General features: G+C 40.1%; 1 protein-coding gene across 2 annotated transcripts in view; it reads right to left on the minus strand.

Annotated features, from left to right (window-relative positions):
- Positions 1-14566, minus strand: part of rbfox1 (RNA binding fox-1 homolog 1) — a 109070-nt gene extending 94504 nt beyond the window's left edge. For both annotated transcript variants that reach the window (XM_054606788.1, XM_054606789.1), the window contains exon 1: positions 14471-14566. In XM_054606788.1, coding sequence (XP_054462763.1) covers positions 14471-14566 — 96 coding nt within the window. The remainder of the gene's footprint in view (positions 1-14470) is intronic.
- Positions 14567-18794: the final 4228 nt, after the last annotated feature.

Raw genomic sequence — 18794 nt, forward strand, 5'->3', positions numbered from 1 at the left:
CTCGTTCCGATTGACCTTTCCCCACTGAAAACCTTTTAAGAATCATTTTAGACGTCCATCATCTGGGCGTCTTCCGAAGCAGACACGTCTCTGTCATATTAAATGTATTAATTCACACTGACTCTGTGAGACGTGCATCTGACTGATTCCCCCTGTGTTTTTATGCTTTTAGTGAAACATAGACAGCTGTTTAAATCACACCAATATCCCTCTATATGTGTTCTCATTTACCAACTAAAAAATGTGAGTCGTGTTTTCATTGCAAAGCAGTATCCAGATTTCTCTTCATTTCTTCAAAATGCCCTATAGTTTAACTCCTTTATGCCTACATCCAGATGTCTACCTATGGGAATGTTCAATCAAACTAGCTTTTTTTGATTGCCTCTCAACTCATAGCCTCATATCTACATCAAAAGTTGTGACAGAGCTAAAGGGGTTCCCCTGATAAGGGCTGCTACGCTACCACGACAACGCAGTCGGTCTAGACGGTGTTATGTGAGCAGTGCAGAGCAGCGACCCGGGGGCTAACCAGTGGGGCACTCTCACGTGCACTAACGTGAACTAAAAGCACCAAAAGGCAATGTAGACAAAGCACAGAGAAGCTCTGATAACAACACACAGAGAGCGAAATAGTTCATTCTCTGCTCAGGTAGACATTACTCCTATTTTTATTTATATAGATGATAGTGGTTTGATGCTCTGAATGTTGTATATTGCTCCTTTAATCGGATAACTTATTTAATTATTTGTGTCATATTTATATATTCTTTCCCTATTATTTCACTTGAAACTGTTTGTTTTACACTAAAGTTCTTAATAAAGAGGTAAATTATTAAAACGTAGGCTTTACCATGTGACGGTCTTATACAGACTATTGAATTCCCAGAAAACATGCTATATGGTAATATCGTTATCGAGATATGTAATGACCTATAACAGAATAGAAGATTTTGGCCCTCTTGCCCAGCTACAAGCGCCCCAACAGCTCATGTGCTACAAAAGCAATATTAAAGAAAATAGAAAATTCAAGATGCTAAAAATAGAAATGCATCATGTTTCGTGCATTCAAATGATTGACAGGTTAATTGTAATCAAATTGAACCGTAAGGCCAGTAAAGATTCACACCTCTAATCTTATTGCAAAGGAAAAAAAAACATTATGGACAATAGTGTATTTCCTACTACTCATAACAACAATCTTTCTCCGGCCACAACCATAACATACTTGTCATGAACAGATAATGAGGATCATTTTGTAATTTTTTAGCAATGATGTAAATTCAGCCAGAAATCTAGCCAAACTGTGTGGAAAGCCCTCCCAGCTGGGTGGAGGAGGACTAGCAGCAGAGTAATGCTCATGGTCCTGGACTGACATGTCCACCATGCGTGGGTGTAGCGTTCTGGTGTCCAAATACTTTCCTCTGGTGTTAACTCGCTTTGGGCCATGTAGTGTATATGAGACTGTCAAGACAGTGTATGTAAGATGGTTTTTGTACCCCTACAGCTACTTTAAGGGAGAACTGAATGCTATGGGTCAACACTGAGAGCTGTTTTCCACTCCTAGCTGTAGTGCAGGACCAGTAATACTACCTACACAATATATATCACAACCTCCTGCAGCACCACGCGTGACAGAGAGAGAAGCTCACAAACGGAATGAACGAGGAAACCAGCAGGCTGGCATTGTGTGTGTGTGTGTGTGTGTGTGTGTTTCTCCAGCCTGTAAGGCACACTGTGACCCAGATAGCGTAAAGGATTTCACGCATTCGGGATCCCTCTAAATTAAAGACACTCACTTCTCTTTCTTCTCTCTCCTCTCCGTCATGGGGGGAGCAGGGAGGGGAGTGTGAGCGGAGGATTGAAATGGTGTCATGGACGGAGGAGAGAACACATCTCCTCCTCCCCTCCTCCTCCATCTCCCCTTCTTACTAAATCATCAAAGGAGTTAAAATGCCAACAGACATAATGAGGTTGTGGAGTCTAACACCCCCCCCCCCCCCCCCACACTTTATTCATGCCTTCCTCAACTCTCTCTTACCGACTCTCTTCTTCATGTATTTCCTCTTTCAATGGCAGGTAGTGTAGAAGGTTTAAGTATACGTTTGGTGATATTAAATATTTATATACATATATTTTTTATTTTATTTTACTTTGAATAAATCTTACATGCAGACCCAGACGTTGAAGGTATCCTGCTAACAGATACTATGTGTGTATCCAAAGCCTTATGTGTCATATTACTCTGTGCCACAGTGCTCCATTGTTGACAATTAAAACTATTTAAAGGAGTGTTCCAGGGATTTAGTATTGCACTTACATGAAGACAGAGGATTCACAAGAGAGAGATGAAAAAAGATTGGTCAAAGTCAAAGCTGCACACCAAGATATCCTGACTTTAAGTCTGCACAGTAACTGCCCACAGCTTAGTCCATGCTGCCAGTGTAACACAGGCTTTCTGTCATTGCAGCTGCTGTGCAGAACTTTCCTTTTGTCTTGATTTTGGCGGTCCCTGTGGACATAGTGGTAGTGTTTCTAAGCACCAGAGTCCCTTTAGCAGGGTCTGTTTTTTTTCTCCTGTGCCTTCCTTCCCTCTAGCGGGCCCAGCAATGGCCTGGGTCTCCAGGAGCGTGATGACCTACGGAGTAGAGAGGTAAAGCTCTGCTCCTTGCTGGAGGAGGAGCCGCTGCTGTTGGGAGCAGAGCTCTCCTCCTCCCGATGGAGCCCTGACTACAGGTCGAAGACTGGTCTGAGATGAAGGAGCTTCTGGTGAACCTGCATGATTTTATTAGATTTTGCGTGGACTCTGACCCGGTGGACCGGTGACAAGCATTAAGAATAACTTTATAGAAACAGACAATCTTCTCTCTGATGGTCTTTGTTACTTATGCAGCTCATACTAAGTGAGACGGGTCCATAATAAGTTGAAAGTTCCTCTTAGTAATTGTAATGTGTAGTCCTGGTATGAGATAATACCAATGACATCACAATGACATCATCAAAACTACAAGATACATTAAACAGCTGTTTCCACAGGCTGATTACAAGTCCACATGATGAGTAAACTCACTCATTTGTAAAATTGGAAGCGTCCCCCTATAAGAACACATCAATGAGTCACATGGTTGCACTGGCATGTTCATTCATTACCATGAACACACACACACACACACACACACACACTGTAGTTTATTTTGTCCTGCTGCTGGAAATACTCACTAGAGCATCATGTGTAGATTAATCTGCAGCTGAAAATAGTCCCTAACAATGATGAGGAATGTTGTCCTTCACTAGTGCCTCAATGTGATTTTTTCAAGAATGAATAAACAAATAAAAACAGGCCCCCTTTTTAGTCCACCTTTTTGCCGTTTCTCACAGCACCCATAAAAACTCACACCACACCATCTTTGCAACACATGCTTCACTGTATCTGTTCAACCCACGCAGCTGCCTTATTTTTTGTTTTCACTAGGCTTAGAATCATCTGCATAAAAGTTAATTGTGTTGTTCGTAGGATATATTTTAAAGTGTTTCTATTTAGAGTCCAAAAACATGGCATGAACGAATGGAAATGTACCTGCCGCAGCCGATGTATCACTGCAGACACTGTGGCAACTCTGTCTGAAATGTAACATCTTAGAATAATAATCACTTCTATGAAAAAGGGAGAGGTACTTTGGGTAAAAGAGAGCTAGAGAGAGAGAGAGAGAGCTTTAAACAGTGATAAAATATGTAATATATTGAACTGCTTTGGTCAGTATTAGTTGAGATGAGGAAAACACTGAACAGTGTCAGCAGTAATGAACACTGCAGCATATGAGATCAGTTCACAGGAGCTGTCCGTTCAGCACCACCACAACACAAAGCAAAGAGCAGCAATATCACAGCCTTTCGTTTTACTTCTGTGTTTTCCACGGCCTCCTGTCTGAATATCTATTCTCCTGGAGAATTAGTGGTTCACAGTATGATATGACTGACGCACACAATTAAATACTAATGAAGTAGACCTTATTTGTTGGTTTTGCTAACAGCATCTGGCTAAGTATTCTTTCTCCTGCTGGAAGAATAAATAGTTGCTCTTTAAGTCTTGGCAACTTCATCTACATAGCCCAAAATCAATAATTTCCTTTACTACTGTACGACATCTGACAACCTTGCTCCATGGATAACAGAAAATAATAATTGAGCAGGAAAAATGAAGAGAAATCATGTTGAACACATAGTACTGATAAGACATAGAAGGATTTAAAGACATGTAGTGTCATTCTGCAACACAGTTGCTCAAAAAAATGCAGTTGTAGTCCATTTATGCTACACAACAAACTATGAGAAAAAAAATGGTAGAGCATTCCTGTAGTGCATTGATGTAAACAGAGACCACCTCCTCATTTCACTGCCATCAGATAACTGACAGCCAGGAGCATGCTGGGTAGTGGAGTAGCCTTAGGTCCTAGCTGGGTTAGCTTAGTTCCTATACCTCCCTCTCCTCCTGGGGGGACGACTCCACTTTCTGGCCGGTCCGGCTTTATGGTGTTGTGGGCAGTGATCGTATCAAGACTCCCAATATATCTGTAATATTATTATTATTATTATTATTATTATTATTATTATTATTATTATTATTATTATTATTATTATTATTATTATTATCATTTATTTTAAGGATTTACATGTTCAATAGGAACCAATGGTCTTGGAACGTACTTTATCAATTTAGAGATATAAGTACTAGATATGTAACTTGAAATAGCAACATTTCTCAGTGCTTAAGCTGCTATAAAATCACATTACACCATCATTTCTGACAATGACTGATATATTTGACTTTGGGACATCTCTGGCTTTACCTTGAAGTGGACCTGCCCTTTACTAAACAGTTTCCAAAGATGGCTTCTCAGATGGTTTTGTGTAACAAACCATCTGGCCAAAAAAAGGAAACAAAATTTTGAATTGCAACATTTACTTTCTGTCTGCAATCATATTGTTCATGTTGCAATTTTTTTCTGCTGCAAGAAACAGGACTGAGAAAAAAAGAGACAGATAGAGAGAGAGCGAGAGAGAGAGAACAGTAATTATTTGTTAAATGTGTGTGTGTGTGTGTGTGTGACAGAGAGGAGGACAGAGAGGGGAATAGTTTACCATTGAAGCTCTGTAGTCCTTAAAAACGTTACATTGTTTGCTAGCTAGCTAAAAGTCAGTCAATTAGGTAACATTACTCATGATGGCACAGCAGAAAAGCCCTATTACTCCTATTTTGTTGGCCAAAATCATGGAGCAATATGGCCAACTCAAAAAAAACATTCACAGTGGGACAAATAAGGCTGCCTGTTGGTCCAGTCTTCCTGTTCAGATTCGGAACATTGTCATTTATTCAGCAGCACCATTGAACTCATGTCCGTCCCTTTACTTTCTTCAGGGAACTTGATAATTCTGCTCAACCCATCTCAAAAAGTTGTTTAAATTGAATCAAATCTTAAAAAAGTTTTAAGTCTGGTGCAACATGATTTAATTTGGGGTTCAAAATGAATCCTTGTTGGTGCAAACAAGGCATCAAAATTTAGCACTCTAGTTTTCGTTTATAGGGAGAGATGTTCATGTTTACTAATTTAACCAAGTTAATTCAGATATTTTGTAATAATTTTATGACAGAAAAGGTTAAAATATAGCTAACATTAAAGTTCATAATCCATTTTTAAAAGAAAGTATTTGTGATAAACTAACACTCATAAGGTGAAAGAATGTTCCACTGCAGGGTTTGGAGGTCCCCTCTTTGATAGACAGAAGCCACTCAATGATGCAAGTCTCCTCTTTGCAATTTCTTTAAAACAATTAAAGAGCACATTTGCAGTAATATTCATTAGGATGACCTGAAAGGTGAATATTCCATTCTATTTTGGTTTTTATCAAAATTACCCTAAAGAGAGGTCCACATCTGCCTTTGTATAGCGTTAGTAATGTAGAAATGTATGTGTGTTTGTGCATATTAGTCTGGGCCCATCATATATTATAAATGCAGGTAGCTGGATTGTAAGCATTCAAACACCAACAACACAGTGTGGCACACACACACACACACACACACACACACACACACACACACACACACACACACACACACACACACACACACACACACACACACACACACACACACACACACACAAAATAATCCTACAGCGTGTGTTTGTTTGTGTGCCAATGTGACCCATCTCTGGTGCACTGGTCGATTCTCGGTACGAAGCTGCTAATTTTCAGCCCAAATCTGCCCGTGTCCACATTCCCAAACTAAACCAAGTCAGATAAAACCATACGGGTCGACTCGGGCCAGCTCCAGGCCGGACTCAGCAGTGTCCCCTGAAACGCACATGAGCTACTCTGAATGCATCATTTGAGACATTTTGGTGGAGCTCTAAAATCATAGTTTTTGCTGCCACTGTTTTTATTTTTTCCTGTAAATGTGTTTTAAACGTGATGTTTCAATATATTGTAGTGTAGTTTGACAGTTTGACGCATATGTTATGAGAGTACCTCCTTTCAGGAAAAGCTCAGTATGAAGTTGGAAAATATATCCGTATCATATTGATATCCTGATATGAGACTAGACTCGATTTTGGATATCTTAATAAAAGTGTTGCCTTTATCTGCATTACAGTAAACTGATGTAATGTAATTTTTCTGAACTTGCTGTTCTAGCTCTTTTATAATAAATCTTTACCTATTTGGTCATCATATCCACATTACTGAAGATTATTTATGAAAAAAAAAACGTGTAAATATTTTGTGAATAAATGCAATTGAATGTAGAACAAATAGCAATGTTTTGTTTATTGTGGTCACATATCTGACTAAGACACATAATAAAAAAGAGCTTTCAATGCTATCAATGACAGAACCAGTGGCAATAACAGAACCAATAACACACTCTATATTCTTAATGTGTCAGGGTTGACACAGACATTTTTTCAGTAGAGCACTTCCTTAGTCCAGACTGTCAGCGTGGATGGAATTGTGTCCCATGAGAAAACGTTCATTTGTGAAAGATATGATTGGTGGAGTCGCCATCTGCGTTGTACATCCTGTCCAATCAGTACTGCACATGTGCAACTCTTAACAAAGATGGGAAGGAAGCAAGATCGCTCACTCCTTTGCTTCTTCTATACACTTTATCTTAGTGATGTGGAGATCAGGGTAACATTTATGGAGAAACTGATACCTACACTGTAGGTTCAGTTATTTTTTTCAGTTTGACTCCGAATAAATGCTGCAGATTATTATGAATCAAGTATAGTCCCTGTGTCTTGTTCTTCACTTCTGGGTAAAGTAAAGGAGGTTAGCCCTGAAGCATCAACGTCAGCCCTGGAGAAAAAACAGTCTCCACTGTGCTTCAGAGAATCACTGTAGGAATTGAAATGTATTGTTAGTATATTTTTCCATGTATAGGGGTGCTTGTGTACCAGTTTATGAGGTAGCTAAAACAAAGTCCTGCAATAAATCCTACCGTCAGGAATTTTCTAATGCTCATACTAACAGAGAATTGTTGATTGAGTTTTATGATGATTTTGGAGCTCTGAGTGGATGCTGAAATGTGTATTGCCCTGAGCTGCATGTTGTTGAAGAGAACTGAGCCAACAGAGCACTGTGGTCTCTTCTATGTTGAGCTACCTTCCTGCTAATGTACAAATTAGAGCTGCACAATACGGACATTGCCATTTTTTTTCCTGCGAAGTATTTAGCTAAATGAAATAATGCTGGAATTTTCATCATACATTTTGTAGGCTGCGTTTTTAGAGTCAAATGCATCAGTCTGGTGAACTTTTTGAGAAAAAAAGACAAGGATAAGACATTTTTTTAGACTAACAATTAATTGTGCAGCCTACAAAAAAAATAAAATGTAATTTGTCACATACAGTCTGGGAGTATGCTGCCAGCAGCATCCAGCCCGTCCCCTGAATGTTCTACCACAGCTGCCTACCTGCCTCTTTAAACAGCGCGTTGAAATTAGTTTTTGAACAGAGCAGACAGAAGTTGGTTGCCTTTGGCCTACTTCTCATGTGCTCTCTCTTTTTTAATCCCCTTTCTTCATCCTATCCTTTCACCGCTCTCTCTCTATCCCTCTTCCTCCGCTCTCTCTCTTTCCATCTCCCACTCCATTCATCCGTGCAGCTCTGGCTTGTCGTTACATGAACACAGCCTTGGACTGTGTGTGCGTGCACGTGAGTGGGAGAAAGAGAGTGAGAGATGAAATGGACAACGGCAATGCTTAGCAAATGACACAGCACCTCAGAACAGGAAATACACACTCATTCAGCCATATCAGTGACACACATACACACATGCAGTAATTGACATTTCGAGGAATGATTCTCTTATTAAATATTGTAAAATGGCTACATTCCACTTCAGATTTCTTGGTACAAATACAACTCATGTTCTCAAAAGGAAATACCAATCTCAACCTAATATTCACTATTTGTTTTTCTCACAAGACTTTAGGATGGTGTTCCCTGATTTAAATGGGAATGAAATGTAAATGTGCTTAGAAGTGGAATTAGAAATGTACAGAATTATGGCAAAAGGAACAAAATAGCAAATTCAAGAAAGTCCTAAATATGAACCGATTAGACGGTCACTGAAGGAATAACATGGCACAAGCAGCTCCTCTATAGGAACACTGGTGGACAAATATATATACATATAGAAGAAATGATTTACTTATCGATGAACTCATTGTTGTATAATATTAATGTACTATTTATTGAGTACACTGGAGAGAAACAGACTGTGGATATTGTCAGGAGATGATAACTTGTCATTTCATGACAAATCCACATCAAGAAAAGAAAAGTTTATAATTGATTTGAATATTTCTTGAATTACTGACTACTCAAATAATATTTTCAGGAAATACATATGTACTCTCATTCAAATATTTATTTTGATGACTATACTTTTACTTCTTCTTGAATACTTTTTTGCAAAGTAACAGGTCTTCTACTGGAGTTTAGTTTTTGGCGACACTACCTGCCACTGTTTAAAACACAGGAATCACCAAATTTACGTTCCTTCTGCTAACGAGAGCAGATTAATTAATGTTTTTTTCTCGATTAATAAACTCATCTATAATGTGATGATTATTTTATTTTCATACTTTATAAATGATGTATTCCCCATTTCTAAATTAAGGTTTATATTAATTACAAACCAATTATTTAGGAGTTGTTAATGGTTCATAAAAATAAGTGTAAGTTAATAATTAATATATAATTTAGATCGACATTTATTTACTCATTTATAGATATAATGATTTACACGAGCACTAATGGTTAGGGGGTTAATAGATGTTTCATAAATGTGTATTAATATTGCAATTCATGATTAATTAAGGTAGTTAGAAAGCATGTACAAGTTGTTAGTTAAGTGTTACAATAATCATAACATTTAAAATATATACACATTTAACTCAAGGACACTGTAAAGTGTAAAAAAAAAAGGGACATAAACAAATGTCTGTCAGAGGCTCTAACAGCTTTGTTTGAGGGAAGATTGAAGCATCTCCTAAAACTAGATATTATACAGATACTAATAAAAGCTCCATGGTAAACACTATGTGGTGCTAGGTGTTGTCATTTATTCCTCACTGTTTGTTAACAGATAAGCACCGACTTGTTGTTCCAGCACATGTACATTTTGTCCAGAGAAATTGTCTTCACATTACTGTTTCAAATTACATTTTATGTTAGCAGTTTTCATATAATTAAGTACACTCCAGTGCTCCTAAAATGCAAACACCCTAGCTTTCAGGCCAGGGTAGTCTGGGTTCAATCCCAGAAAGTCCTGTTTCAGCCCAAATTAGTCTGCGTTAAGCCTTGATAGTCTGGGTAAAAAAATGTAATAATCTACCTCTTCCCAGGTCGGCTTTTAAAGTGAAACCTTAGCAGGAAGTGGTGGGTTTTATTGAAAATAGCTTAATGGGGAAACACTGGAAATACTTACTGAAGGAAAATATCATTTCTGTTTAGAAGGGAGCAAAAATGCTTCTTATCATCCTTTTCACAAATATGTGAACATCATATGGAACAGTAACAGCTATAATACAGAGCAGTTACTCCTATGACACTGTCACTAATATTTCACAAAGGTCACAGTTCTTCTCTGCTCTTGGCTGCGAGCATAATTGATTTTCCCCAACACACGCACACTTGTGAGCAGGGGACCATGATGTGAACATGATTAAAGATTGACTGCATCGACTGTGTGTACATAGTGATTCCACTCTGATAGACTGTTGAGCTTTCTGGAAAGAAGATACATGTGTTGAAAAAAAAAAGGAGAAATCGTCGGAGGGTGAATCACAATGTAGATCAAAAAATAATGAATGTGCGGTGCTGTGAAAATATATCCGCACACACAGAATCCCCTAAGGCCTTCAGATGTATTCAAAATGTCTTACATGGCTGGACTATATATAGCTTCAAAGACCCAGATTCCCTGTGTAGGCAAGGCTCACACACACACACACACACACACACACACACACACACACACACACACACACACACACACACACACACACACACACACACACACACACACACACACACACACACACTAACGCACGATGCTCTGGCAAAACATGCCAACACATTAGCACAATCTGGAATACTCGAACATTGCTATCTGAAAACAAAGGCTTTCTCACACTCACACACACACACACACACACACACACACACACACACACACACACACACACACACACACACACACACACACACACACACACACACTCTCTCTCAGCGGGTAGAGAGGGATGAAAGAGCTGGATAAAGGAATGAGACTAATGGAGGAAAGTTGCTTAATGACAAATTGTCAGATTGCAGAAGCCATTTTCTCTTCTCGTCATTTAGCTCTTTCATCCCAGAGCGCCGTTAAAATATTCCTCTGCTTCAGGCTTTTGCTCCGTCACACTTTGATTTTCTTCTTACTCGCTCTCTTTGCAATTTCTTTCTCTCTCTTTCTCTGGTTCCAGACGCGGCGGCAGAAGGCCCACAATTCCGATGTGCTCCAAAACTGGGTCATAAAATCACACGGCGTTCCCACCAACTCCTTACATTCTGACTGCAGACACGGTATGATAGAAATAAAAGGTTGTGTAAACATCAGCTTATAAAATGTATTTCACTTCATGTTTCTTTGTGTAATGCTCGTGTTATTGTATTAGCCATTACCATTACTTATTCATTAGAAAAGGTTTTGAATAACATCAAGAAATAAAAAAAACTACTTTCATCTTTTAAACAGTGCACGTCTGATGAAAAGAGCATAATGGTGGTCATGTGGCTTGATGTTCAGACAGAGTGGAACATCAAACCGTATAACAGAAGTCAACCAGCGGCTCAGAGGCCGTTCACATTGACATTTACATGCGTCTTGGTTGATCCAATCACCAGGGGCCAGTTAACACCAGGGTCCGGTTATCTCCAGGGGCCAGAATGTGTCTCCAGTGACCACTTGTGAGCTATAATGCACTGCTGTTGACAATGTGGGAGTAATGGATTGTTTGCCGTTATTTTATTACCTTAATAAAGTATAGGTGCAACATAATCCTCAATTTAAAAACGATATTGACATATTCGCAGGCGATTATGTCAATATAATAAAAAAAGCTCTGAATTGAGGTGAAGAAGAACCTTAGTTCAAGTCTTATTTTGGTGCAAAGATGTGTACATTAGCAGGGGAAAATGGAAATAGATAAACTAAAGGAAATAGGTAATAAGAAGAAAACACAAACATTTAGGATTATATACATACATACATACCTGCTTTCCTTTTTTGAATTTTTTTTTACTGCTAAAGATATGTCATACAATTCATTATCACTTTAAAAAATAACATTCATATTATTGTATGAAATCAGATTTAAAAAAAGCCTTCTGCAAAATCGCCTCTCTCTCAAACGGTCACTTCCTGCCAAAGACACGCTCATTTATGCTTTTATCAAATCCAGGCGCACCATCATATTCCATATTGACTTCAACATCTTCCTCACTGCCTACAAGGCCTGAAAAGCGTAGCTACTCTCCACAGAACCAGTCTGATCTCCTCTAGTGGTCCCCTGTCCCAGACTAAGGTGGGCTTTCCAGCAGCTGTAATCCAGTCCTCCCAGCACAATAACATTTATTTTTTTCTCTAGTACATTTGTAAAGCATCTTTGACTACATTTCAATTTAATAATAACAATTATTACATTTTATACAAATGTTTTCCCTATCAGTCAGAGCCAAAATCTCTCTGAACTAAACTCAGCCCAGGATCTATGTCTTAATTATTTCTCATCAATTCATATTTATTCAAGGGATTTGGCTTGTATTTGATTGTTTTCATTTACTCCACATGAAGAACCAAATAACCTATGTTTTGTTTTTTGTTTCACTGCAGTACATGCAATAACACTTCCTGGAAAAAATGATTGTCAAACGTCATATTTCTATTTCATGTTCTCACTGCTCTCCTTGCCCGAGCTCTGCAGATGCAAACAAGTTCATTTAGTGCAGCTGTTTTTATATAGCAGGAAATAGTCCCCGGTACCGAATGGAACACTCAGCGATGGATGTGTAACGGTGTAGTGCCATCTACTGGGACTCTTCCCAGCTGATGATTGATACGTGGGTTGTGTAATGATGCAGGAACATGAGGACAGTGAACAGCAGCCTGCAAGGTGTAAACACTGCTCCCACAAACATGATCATGTTTCCATTCCACAGCTCCTTTATTCAGAGTAAGGCTGCTTGTAAAGGCATTATTCCACACACACACACACACACACACGCACACAAACCTTATGTACTTGAGGAGACAGTAAATTAAAAATAAAGAAGAAAAAAATTTGTGGTAATCATTCATCAATCTCTTCTTTGATGGAGCAAACAACAGAAATATTTCTAAAAATCCACTCAGTAAGGAAGTACGTTTATTACTGTTTGAGCCTTTATGCCTCATCACATGGATTAACATCAGTAGGCCCGTTCTTTGTGTAACAGCAGAGTGAACTCGTATGGGTTCACAAAATGTAAGAAAACAACTATTCTAATCTCTCTGCAACAGTAGTTGAACCAGTTTCCACTTGCGACAATGCTTCCATACATGTGGCTGCTATAACAAGCATGACCTGACAGGAAATTCATCCTTACATTAAAAAAGTACAATAATTAGCTTCCAGAATGTTTGAAAATGCAGAACACCATGAACTGCATGGAAGTTTGTAGTTTCCAATATTAAAATCAAATCATTAAATCCATTTACCATTTGTATCATATATACAACTCTGCAGACCACTGATTGATCAGAGAGAATCATCACTGGCACACCACTGGACATCCTGCACTAACCTGCCATTTGTAGATAGCCAAGCTACTGTCAATAACCACTGCAATTCTTTTTTTCACTTGACTAAGTTTTTAAAATATGCAGCCAGCAAAACTCGACTGTACACTACTAAACCAAAAACGTAAGCACAGCGGAAATGATCAAATCACATTTGGAAAGCTATGTACAGATACAATAAGTAAAGGAGAGAAAATAATACGTACATAAACTATACAGTATATTGAAATATCTAACCTGTATTTACGTTATTATGTTATGTTTTTATGTGCATTAGTGTACTATTTGAAAACACTGCATTGAAAATAAAATTGCAAAGCAATTTCTGCATTCAAACTTGAACTATATCCTTTTCATATTGCAATTATTCCTTTAAAACGACTTACAAAATCAAACACCATTGTGTAGCACTAAGAGTTGGTCACAGAAAAATAAATAAATGTGGGTGTTGACCTCGACTTCATCCAACAAAAAATATATAAACATATGATTAGGGTCACAATATCACAGTTACAACTGACAACAACACAATGAATTATGGGTTCTGATCCACGCAACAGTCTGATTAATGTAATAAATTGAAGACAAAGTATTCAGTGCTTAGACTCTTTTAACGTGGTACTAAACATTATGCTTATTAAGGATATTAACAAACTAGAGTATAGAGCAGGCAGGTCCTGACCCACTGTCTCTCCTCCTAACAGACGTCAACATCACTGGACCTTTCCTGGATGTAGACTTCCCCCTGCCTGCCTCATCTTCAAAGAAGTGGAGGAGAGCCCCGGTATCAGTTGAACTCAGTTCAGCATGATGGCAGGACGAGGAGGACTGACGCCTCTCAAACTGGCACAAACTGACACTACGCATTAACAGATGCTGCACATTCAAACACTCTTTGTGATTCTCTTATTTTGCCCTGCAAGTAAGAGCTGCAGTCATTCTGTTCCACTCCACTTCCCATGTCCAGCAGCAGCAGCAGACAAAGGCATGTGCACAAGATGAAGATTCATGTACACAAACACACACACACACACACACACACACACACACACACACACACACACACACACACACACATACACACACTCACCTGCTGTAAATACATGAAGGTGAGGGCGGCGCAAGACAGCTGAGGACAGGCGTCCACGTTGGGTAACGCCACGCATGTTCCTCCAGGATGCTGCATGTTCCCTCCGCTAGCTGACAACACAAACCCCCGACAATACACAACCCTGTTCTGAGCGGAGAGGGAGCAGCAGGATGAGCAAAGAGAGAGAGAGAGCGAGAGAGAGAGAGAGAGAGAGAGAGAGAGAGAGAAAGAAAAGAAAAGAAAAAAAGAAAGAAAGAAAGAAAGAGAAGGGCTGATTGGTAGAGAGTGAGCAGAGAGATTGAGCTTCAAAGGAAGCAGCAGCCGGTCCCGTACGATGGAGACCCGAGTGTTTTCTGCTCGCAAGAAGGCGGTACGAGCGCGGGCTAAGAGAGAGGGGGGGCTGCTGCAGTGTGTGTGACTCAGAGTGTGTGTGAGAGTGAATAAGTGTGAGTCTGACTCAGTATGTATGCATGTGTGTGTGTGTGTGTCTGTATGTGTGTGGAAACAAGCCAGCAGTCAGTGTGACTGCGATCACTGGAGCGTGAGGGAGGCAGAAAATTGTCTGTGTGTTTCTAATGTGGTGTGTGTGTGTGTGTGTGTGTGTGTGTGTGTGTGTGTGTGTGTGTGTGTGTGTGTGTGTGAGAGAGAGAGAGCTGTGTGTCTAGGTGCATGTTTTTTCTTTCTTGCACAAAACGCTGATCTCTCTCTCTCTCTCTCTCTCTCCCTCGCTCCTTCTCTCTCTCCTCTTGATGAATTGAAGTTCTCTGACATGTGTTACTGCAGGCGATCGAGGATGCTGACTGCAGCCACAATAGATCCTCTCTCTATCTGAAGTGCCATCATTTGCTGGAAAAACTTTTTGAGTCATGCAAAAACACCAAAACTTAAAAAAAAAAAAAAAACTGAACAAAAAAGGTTTCTTCATGATAAAGGCTATTAACCCCTTCATGTTTCTATTAAAAAAAAAAATACAAAATGTAATAAGAAAAAAATCAATAGACGGATCCCAAAAGGTTGACTTAGTCCACATTCAGTATGAATGGCGCACTGCTGCAGCGGCTTCTCACAGCTCGAATGTTTTTGTGTTTGAGTGCTACTCATGTGAGTCTTTGTCTGCGTCTGCTAATCGTACTCACAGAGACAGCCCTGGCAGACACCCAACTGCTTCTGTTGCATATCGGCAGATCACCTATCCTGACCATACAAGTGTCCTAGTGGTAAAGCTACAGTCACTCGGGCTGCGGCGCCAACCAGGCTCGGGTACCACGGCCTCACCAACATACATTCCTTTTTAGATGCCAGGGTCCAAGGTCAGAGGATGTTGTATGCTGTAGGGATTGTAAAGTCCTCTGAGGCAAATTTTGGATTTGTGATTTTGGGCTATACAAATAAATCAAATTTATATTTAAATAGAATGGAAGTCATAAGCAGTAAGCACAGTCGTATCCAGGCTAAAAGGCTAAAAGCCTGCCCCAAACAACCGACTGTGCTGTCTATCCTATGGTAAATGTATGCTCACTGAATAAGCAACTGGATTTTCTGACACTACAGAAGACTACACAGCATTAGATGACAGACTGCTGTGTCTTTGTTTTTATGGCTGAACTAAAACTTCCTGGACACCCCTGCCCAGCTAAATGGATTCTCTCTTCACAGAGCAGACAAAATAATAGCACTGTCTGGTAAGTCCTGCAGGGGGGCTTGTGTGTGTATATCAAAAAACATGATGCCTTAGTTGTCTCTAAGCACTAGTGGAGTTCGTGATTTTGAAGAAACGACCATGTCTACCAAGGAAGTTTACAGCTATTATTTTTGGGACTGTGTATACCCCCCACGCTCTAATGCTAAGGAGACTAAGAATGAACTGCACAACACCATCACTGAGCAGCAAACAGCCCCCACTGATGCATTTTTAATCGTATTGGGAGATTTCAGCTATGCTAACTTAAAGACAGAGCTGCTTAAGTTTTACAAATAATCATTGCAACATCACATTCTGGACAATGTTTAAACCAGCTCAAAGAAGCCATGTAAGGCAAATACCACCGCCTACACCTAGGTCCTCAGACTTGCATACAGATCTCAGGTGAACTGGTCTGAAAATTTAGTGTGGCCTGAGGGGATGACCTCATTATAAGGATAGCATGGAGACAATAGGCTGAAGCATATTCAGTGAGTCAGCCACCTACAGCCACCTACAACCACCACGGTGCCGTCTATAAGTGTATTGATGACGAAACAGCCACTGAGACGGTCACTGTGTGCTCCAACCAGAAACCATAGATGACAGGGAAGGTCCGCTGCCTGCTGGGGACCCGAGACGCTGCCTTCAGAGCAGGTGACAGTGCAGCTCTCGGGAAGCCAAGGATAGTCTGTCCCAAAATGACAGTTCACCCTGAATATCAACAACCATCATTACAGACCTCAAAGCCTTACCATAAGTGTGTGATAGTGACCTCTTACTTGCACACCGGTTAAATAACTTTTATGCAAGCCTTTAAGCTTCAAAAAGCACACCTGTACTGATAGCCTTGCCACAACCCAATAGCCCCGGCAAGAGTGAGTGAGAGAACCCTATCCAGGACCAACCCCCGGAAGAACGCAGGGCCAGACAACATATCTTGCCAATAACCTATCCTTAAACGTTTGGAAGACAAAGGAGGGGGTCACTGACTTCAGAGGAAGCCACAGTAAGCATCTCCCGACCATAAATTGCACTGCCGTTGAGAGAAAGAGCAGTACCAAGTTCCTGGGAGTACACATTGTGGACAACCTCACCTGGTCCACCAACACCACAGCTCTCAACAAATGGTAAATGGTCTGTACTTGTATAGCGCTTTTCTTGTCTTCCGACCAAGTGCAAGAGGGCCCAGCAGCAGGCCAACCTTCACTACCTGCAGCGACTGACCCAGCATGAACACATTCTACAGAGGAATCTCTCAGAGCATCTTGACAAACTTCAATGCCTGGTACGGAAAATGCAAAAGTCTCAAACCTGCAGAGAATAGTTAAAACTGAAGAAAGGATCATAGGTGTCTCTCTTCCTGACAGACAGCAACTGAGTAGGGCTTAACCATCCAGGACTACAGAGAGGAGACTCTGTAGTGCATGAAGTCCACTGACTTCGGGTCTCTGAAAGGCCTTGAGGACAAACCATGCATTTGTTGACACTGTATGCACGTATATTAATTAATTTCATGTATGCCTCCCAACCAAAACCATCATAAGGTACAATAACCACAAGCCCTGGTTCACCAACAGTTCAGACAATAAGCATACAAGGCAGGTGACATGGATACATTCGGGCTGTCTAGACAGAGCCTCAAGAAGGCCGTTAACGCTTTGTTCACACTACAAGGCTTCAACCCTGATTTTCCGGTCACCTTTTTGGAACTCCCAGAAAAAAAGTCCCAGATCAGAAGGCAAAAAGAGCACTATTTGTGAACTGTTCAAAGACACAAGGGGAGTGTCTTGCTGGTGCATCGCAGACCTATCTGTTGGAGGGACTGTCGGGGAGCTACAGCCAATATGATCCAGGATACCTCGCCTGTAGCCTACTTGTGTGTGCAATGTGTCTCATTTACATGTAACAAAGCTGTTGTTGCACCTAGGGTTTTGGATGTTTGCATGAATAAACATAACACAGTGACTGAACCAGATAGGGGAAATATAAAGACTTGTGGAAACAAGCTATTATGTGAACACGTGTGCCATAAACAACATCAACAACAATGACTAAGCTATGCTTGTGTCAATTCTTGGGTGTGCTTTAAAGACGAAACGTAATTTGGCAACCTCATAGGGGTAGTGTGTGACCCCCTATAGCCCATCAGACATGTAGTATGAAAACCACAAAGACTTCAAGAGGCCAGATTTCAGAGCAAGTTGTGTCAGTGTGGACAAAAAAACAATCTGACGACTTTTAAAGTCGTTTAGAGGTATCTTGGCATAAATCTACCAAGGAGGTATACATAGCCAGGCTAGACAGTGATTCAAGCACCAACGATCCTGGAGCTATCTGGAAGAACACTTAGGTTACATCCACCCTTATCTCTGGATCTCTGTCCAAACGGGCGTTTGATCATTCACGTACACTGGGCATACAGGTGCTGGTGTAAACAGGAAGTACATTGGTTGCTTGGTCACAGATAATACAACAGTATTATACTACTCTTTAATAATAATAAAAAACGGTCGTGCTTGATACTTAAGAACTTCCTCTCAAATCTTCCTCTATAAACTCAGACAAATTTCGTGGAAGGTTTTAGAAGTTGAATTTTTTAAACTTAGTTACAACACTGCAGGCCTTGCTCTATCTCTCCCA

The sequence above is a fragment of the Anoplopoma fimbria genome, chromosome 11, assembly GCF_027596085.1.
Source record: "Anoplopoma fimbria isolate UVic2021 breed Golden Eagle Sablefish chromosome 11, Afim_UVic_2022, whole genome shotgun sequence".
Lineage (NCBI taxonomy): Eukaryota > Metazoa > Chordata > Actinopteri > Perciformes > Anoplopomatidae > Anoplopoma > Anoplopoma fimbria.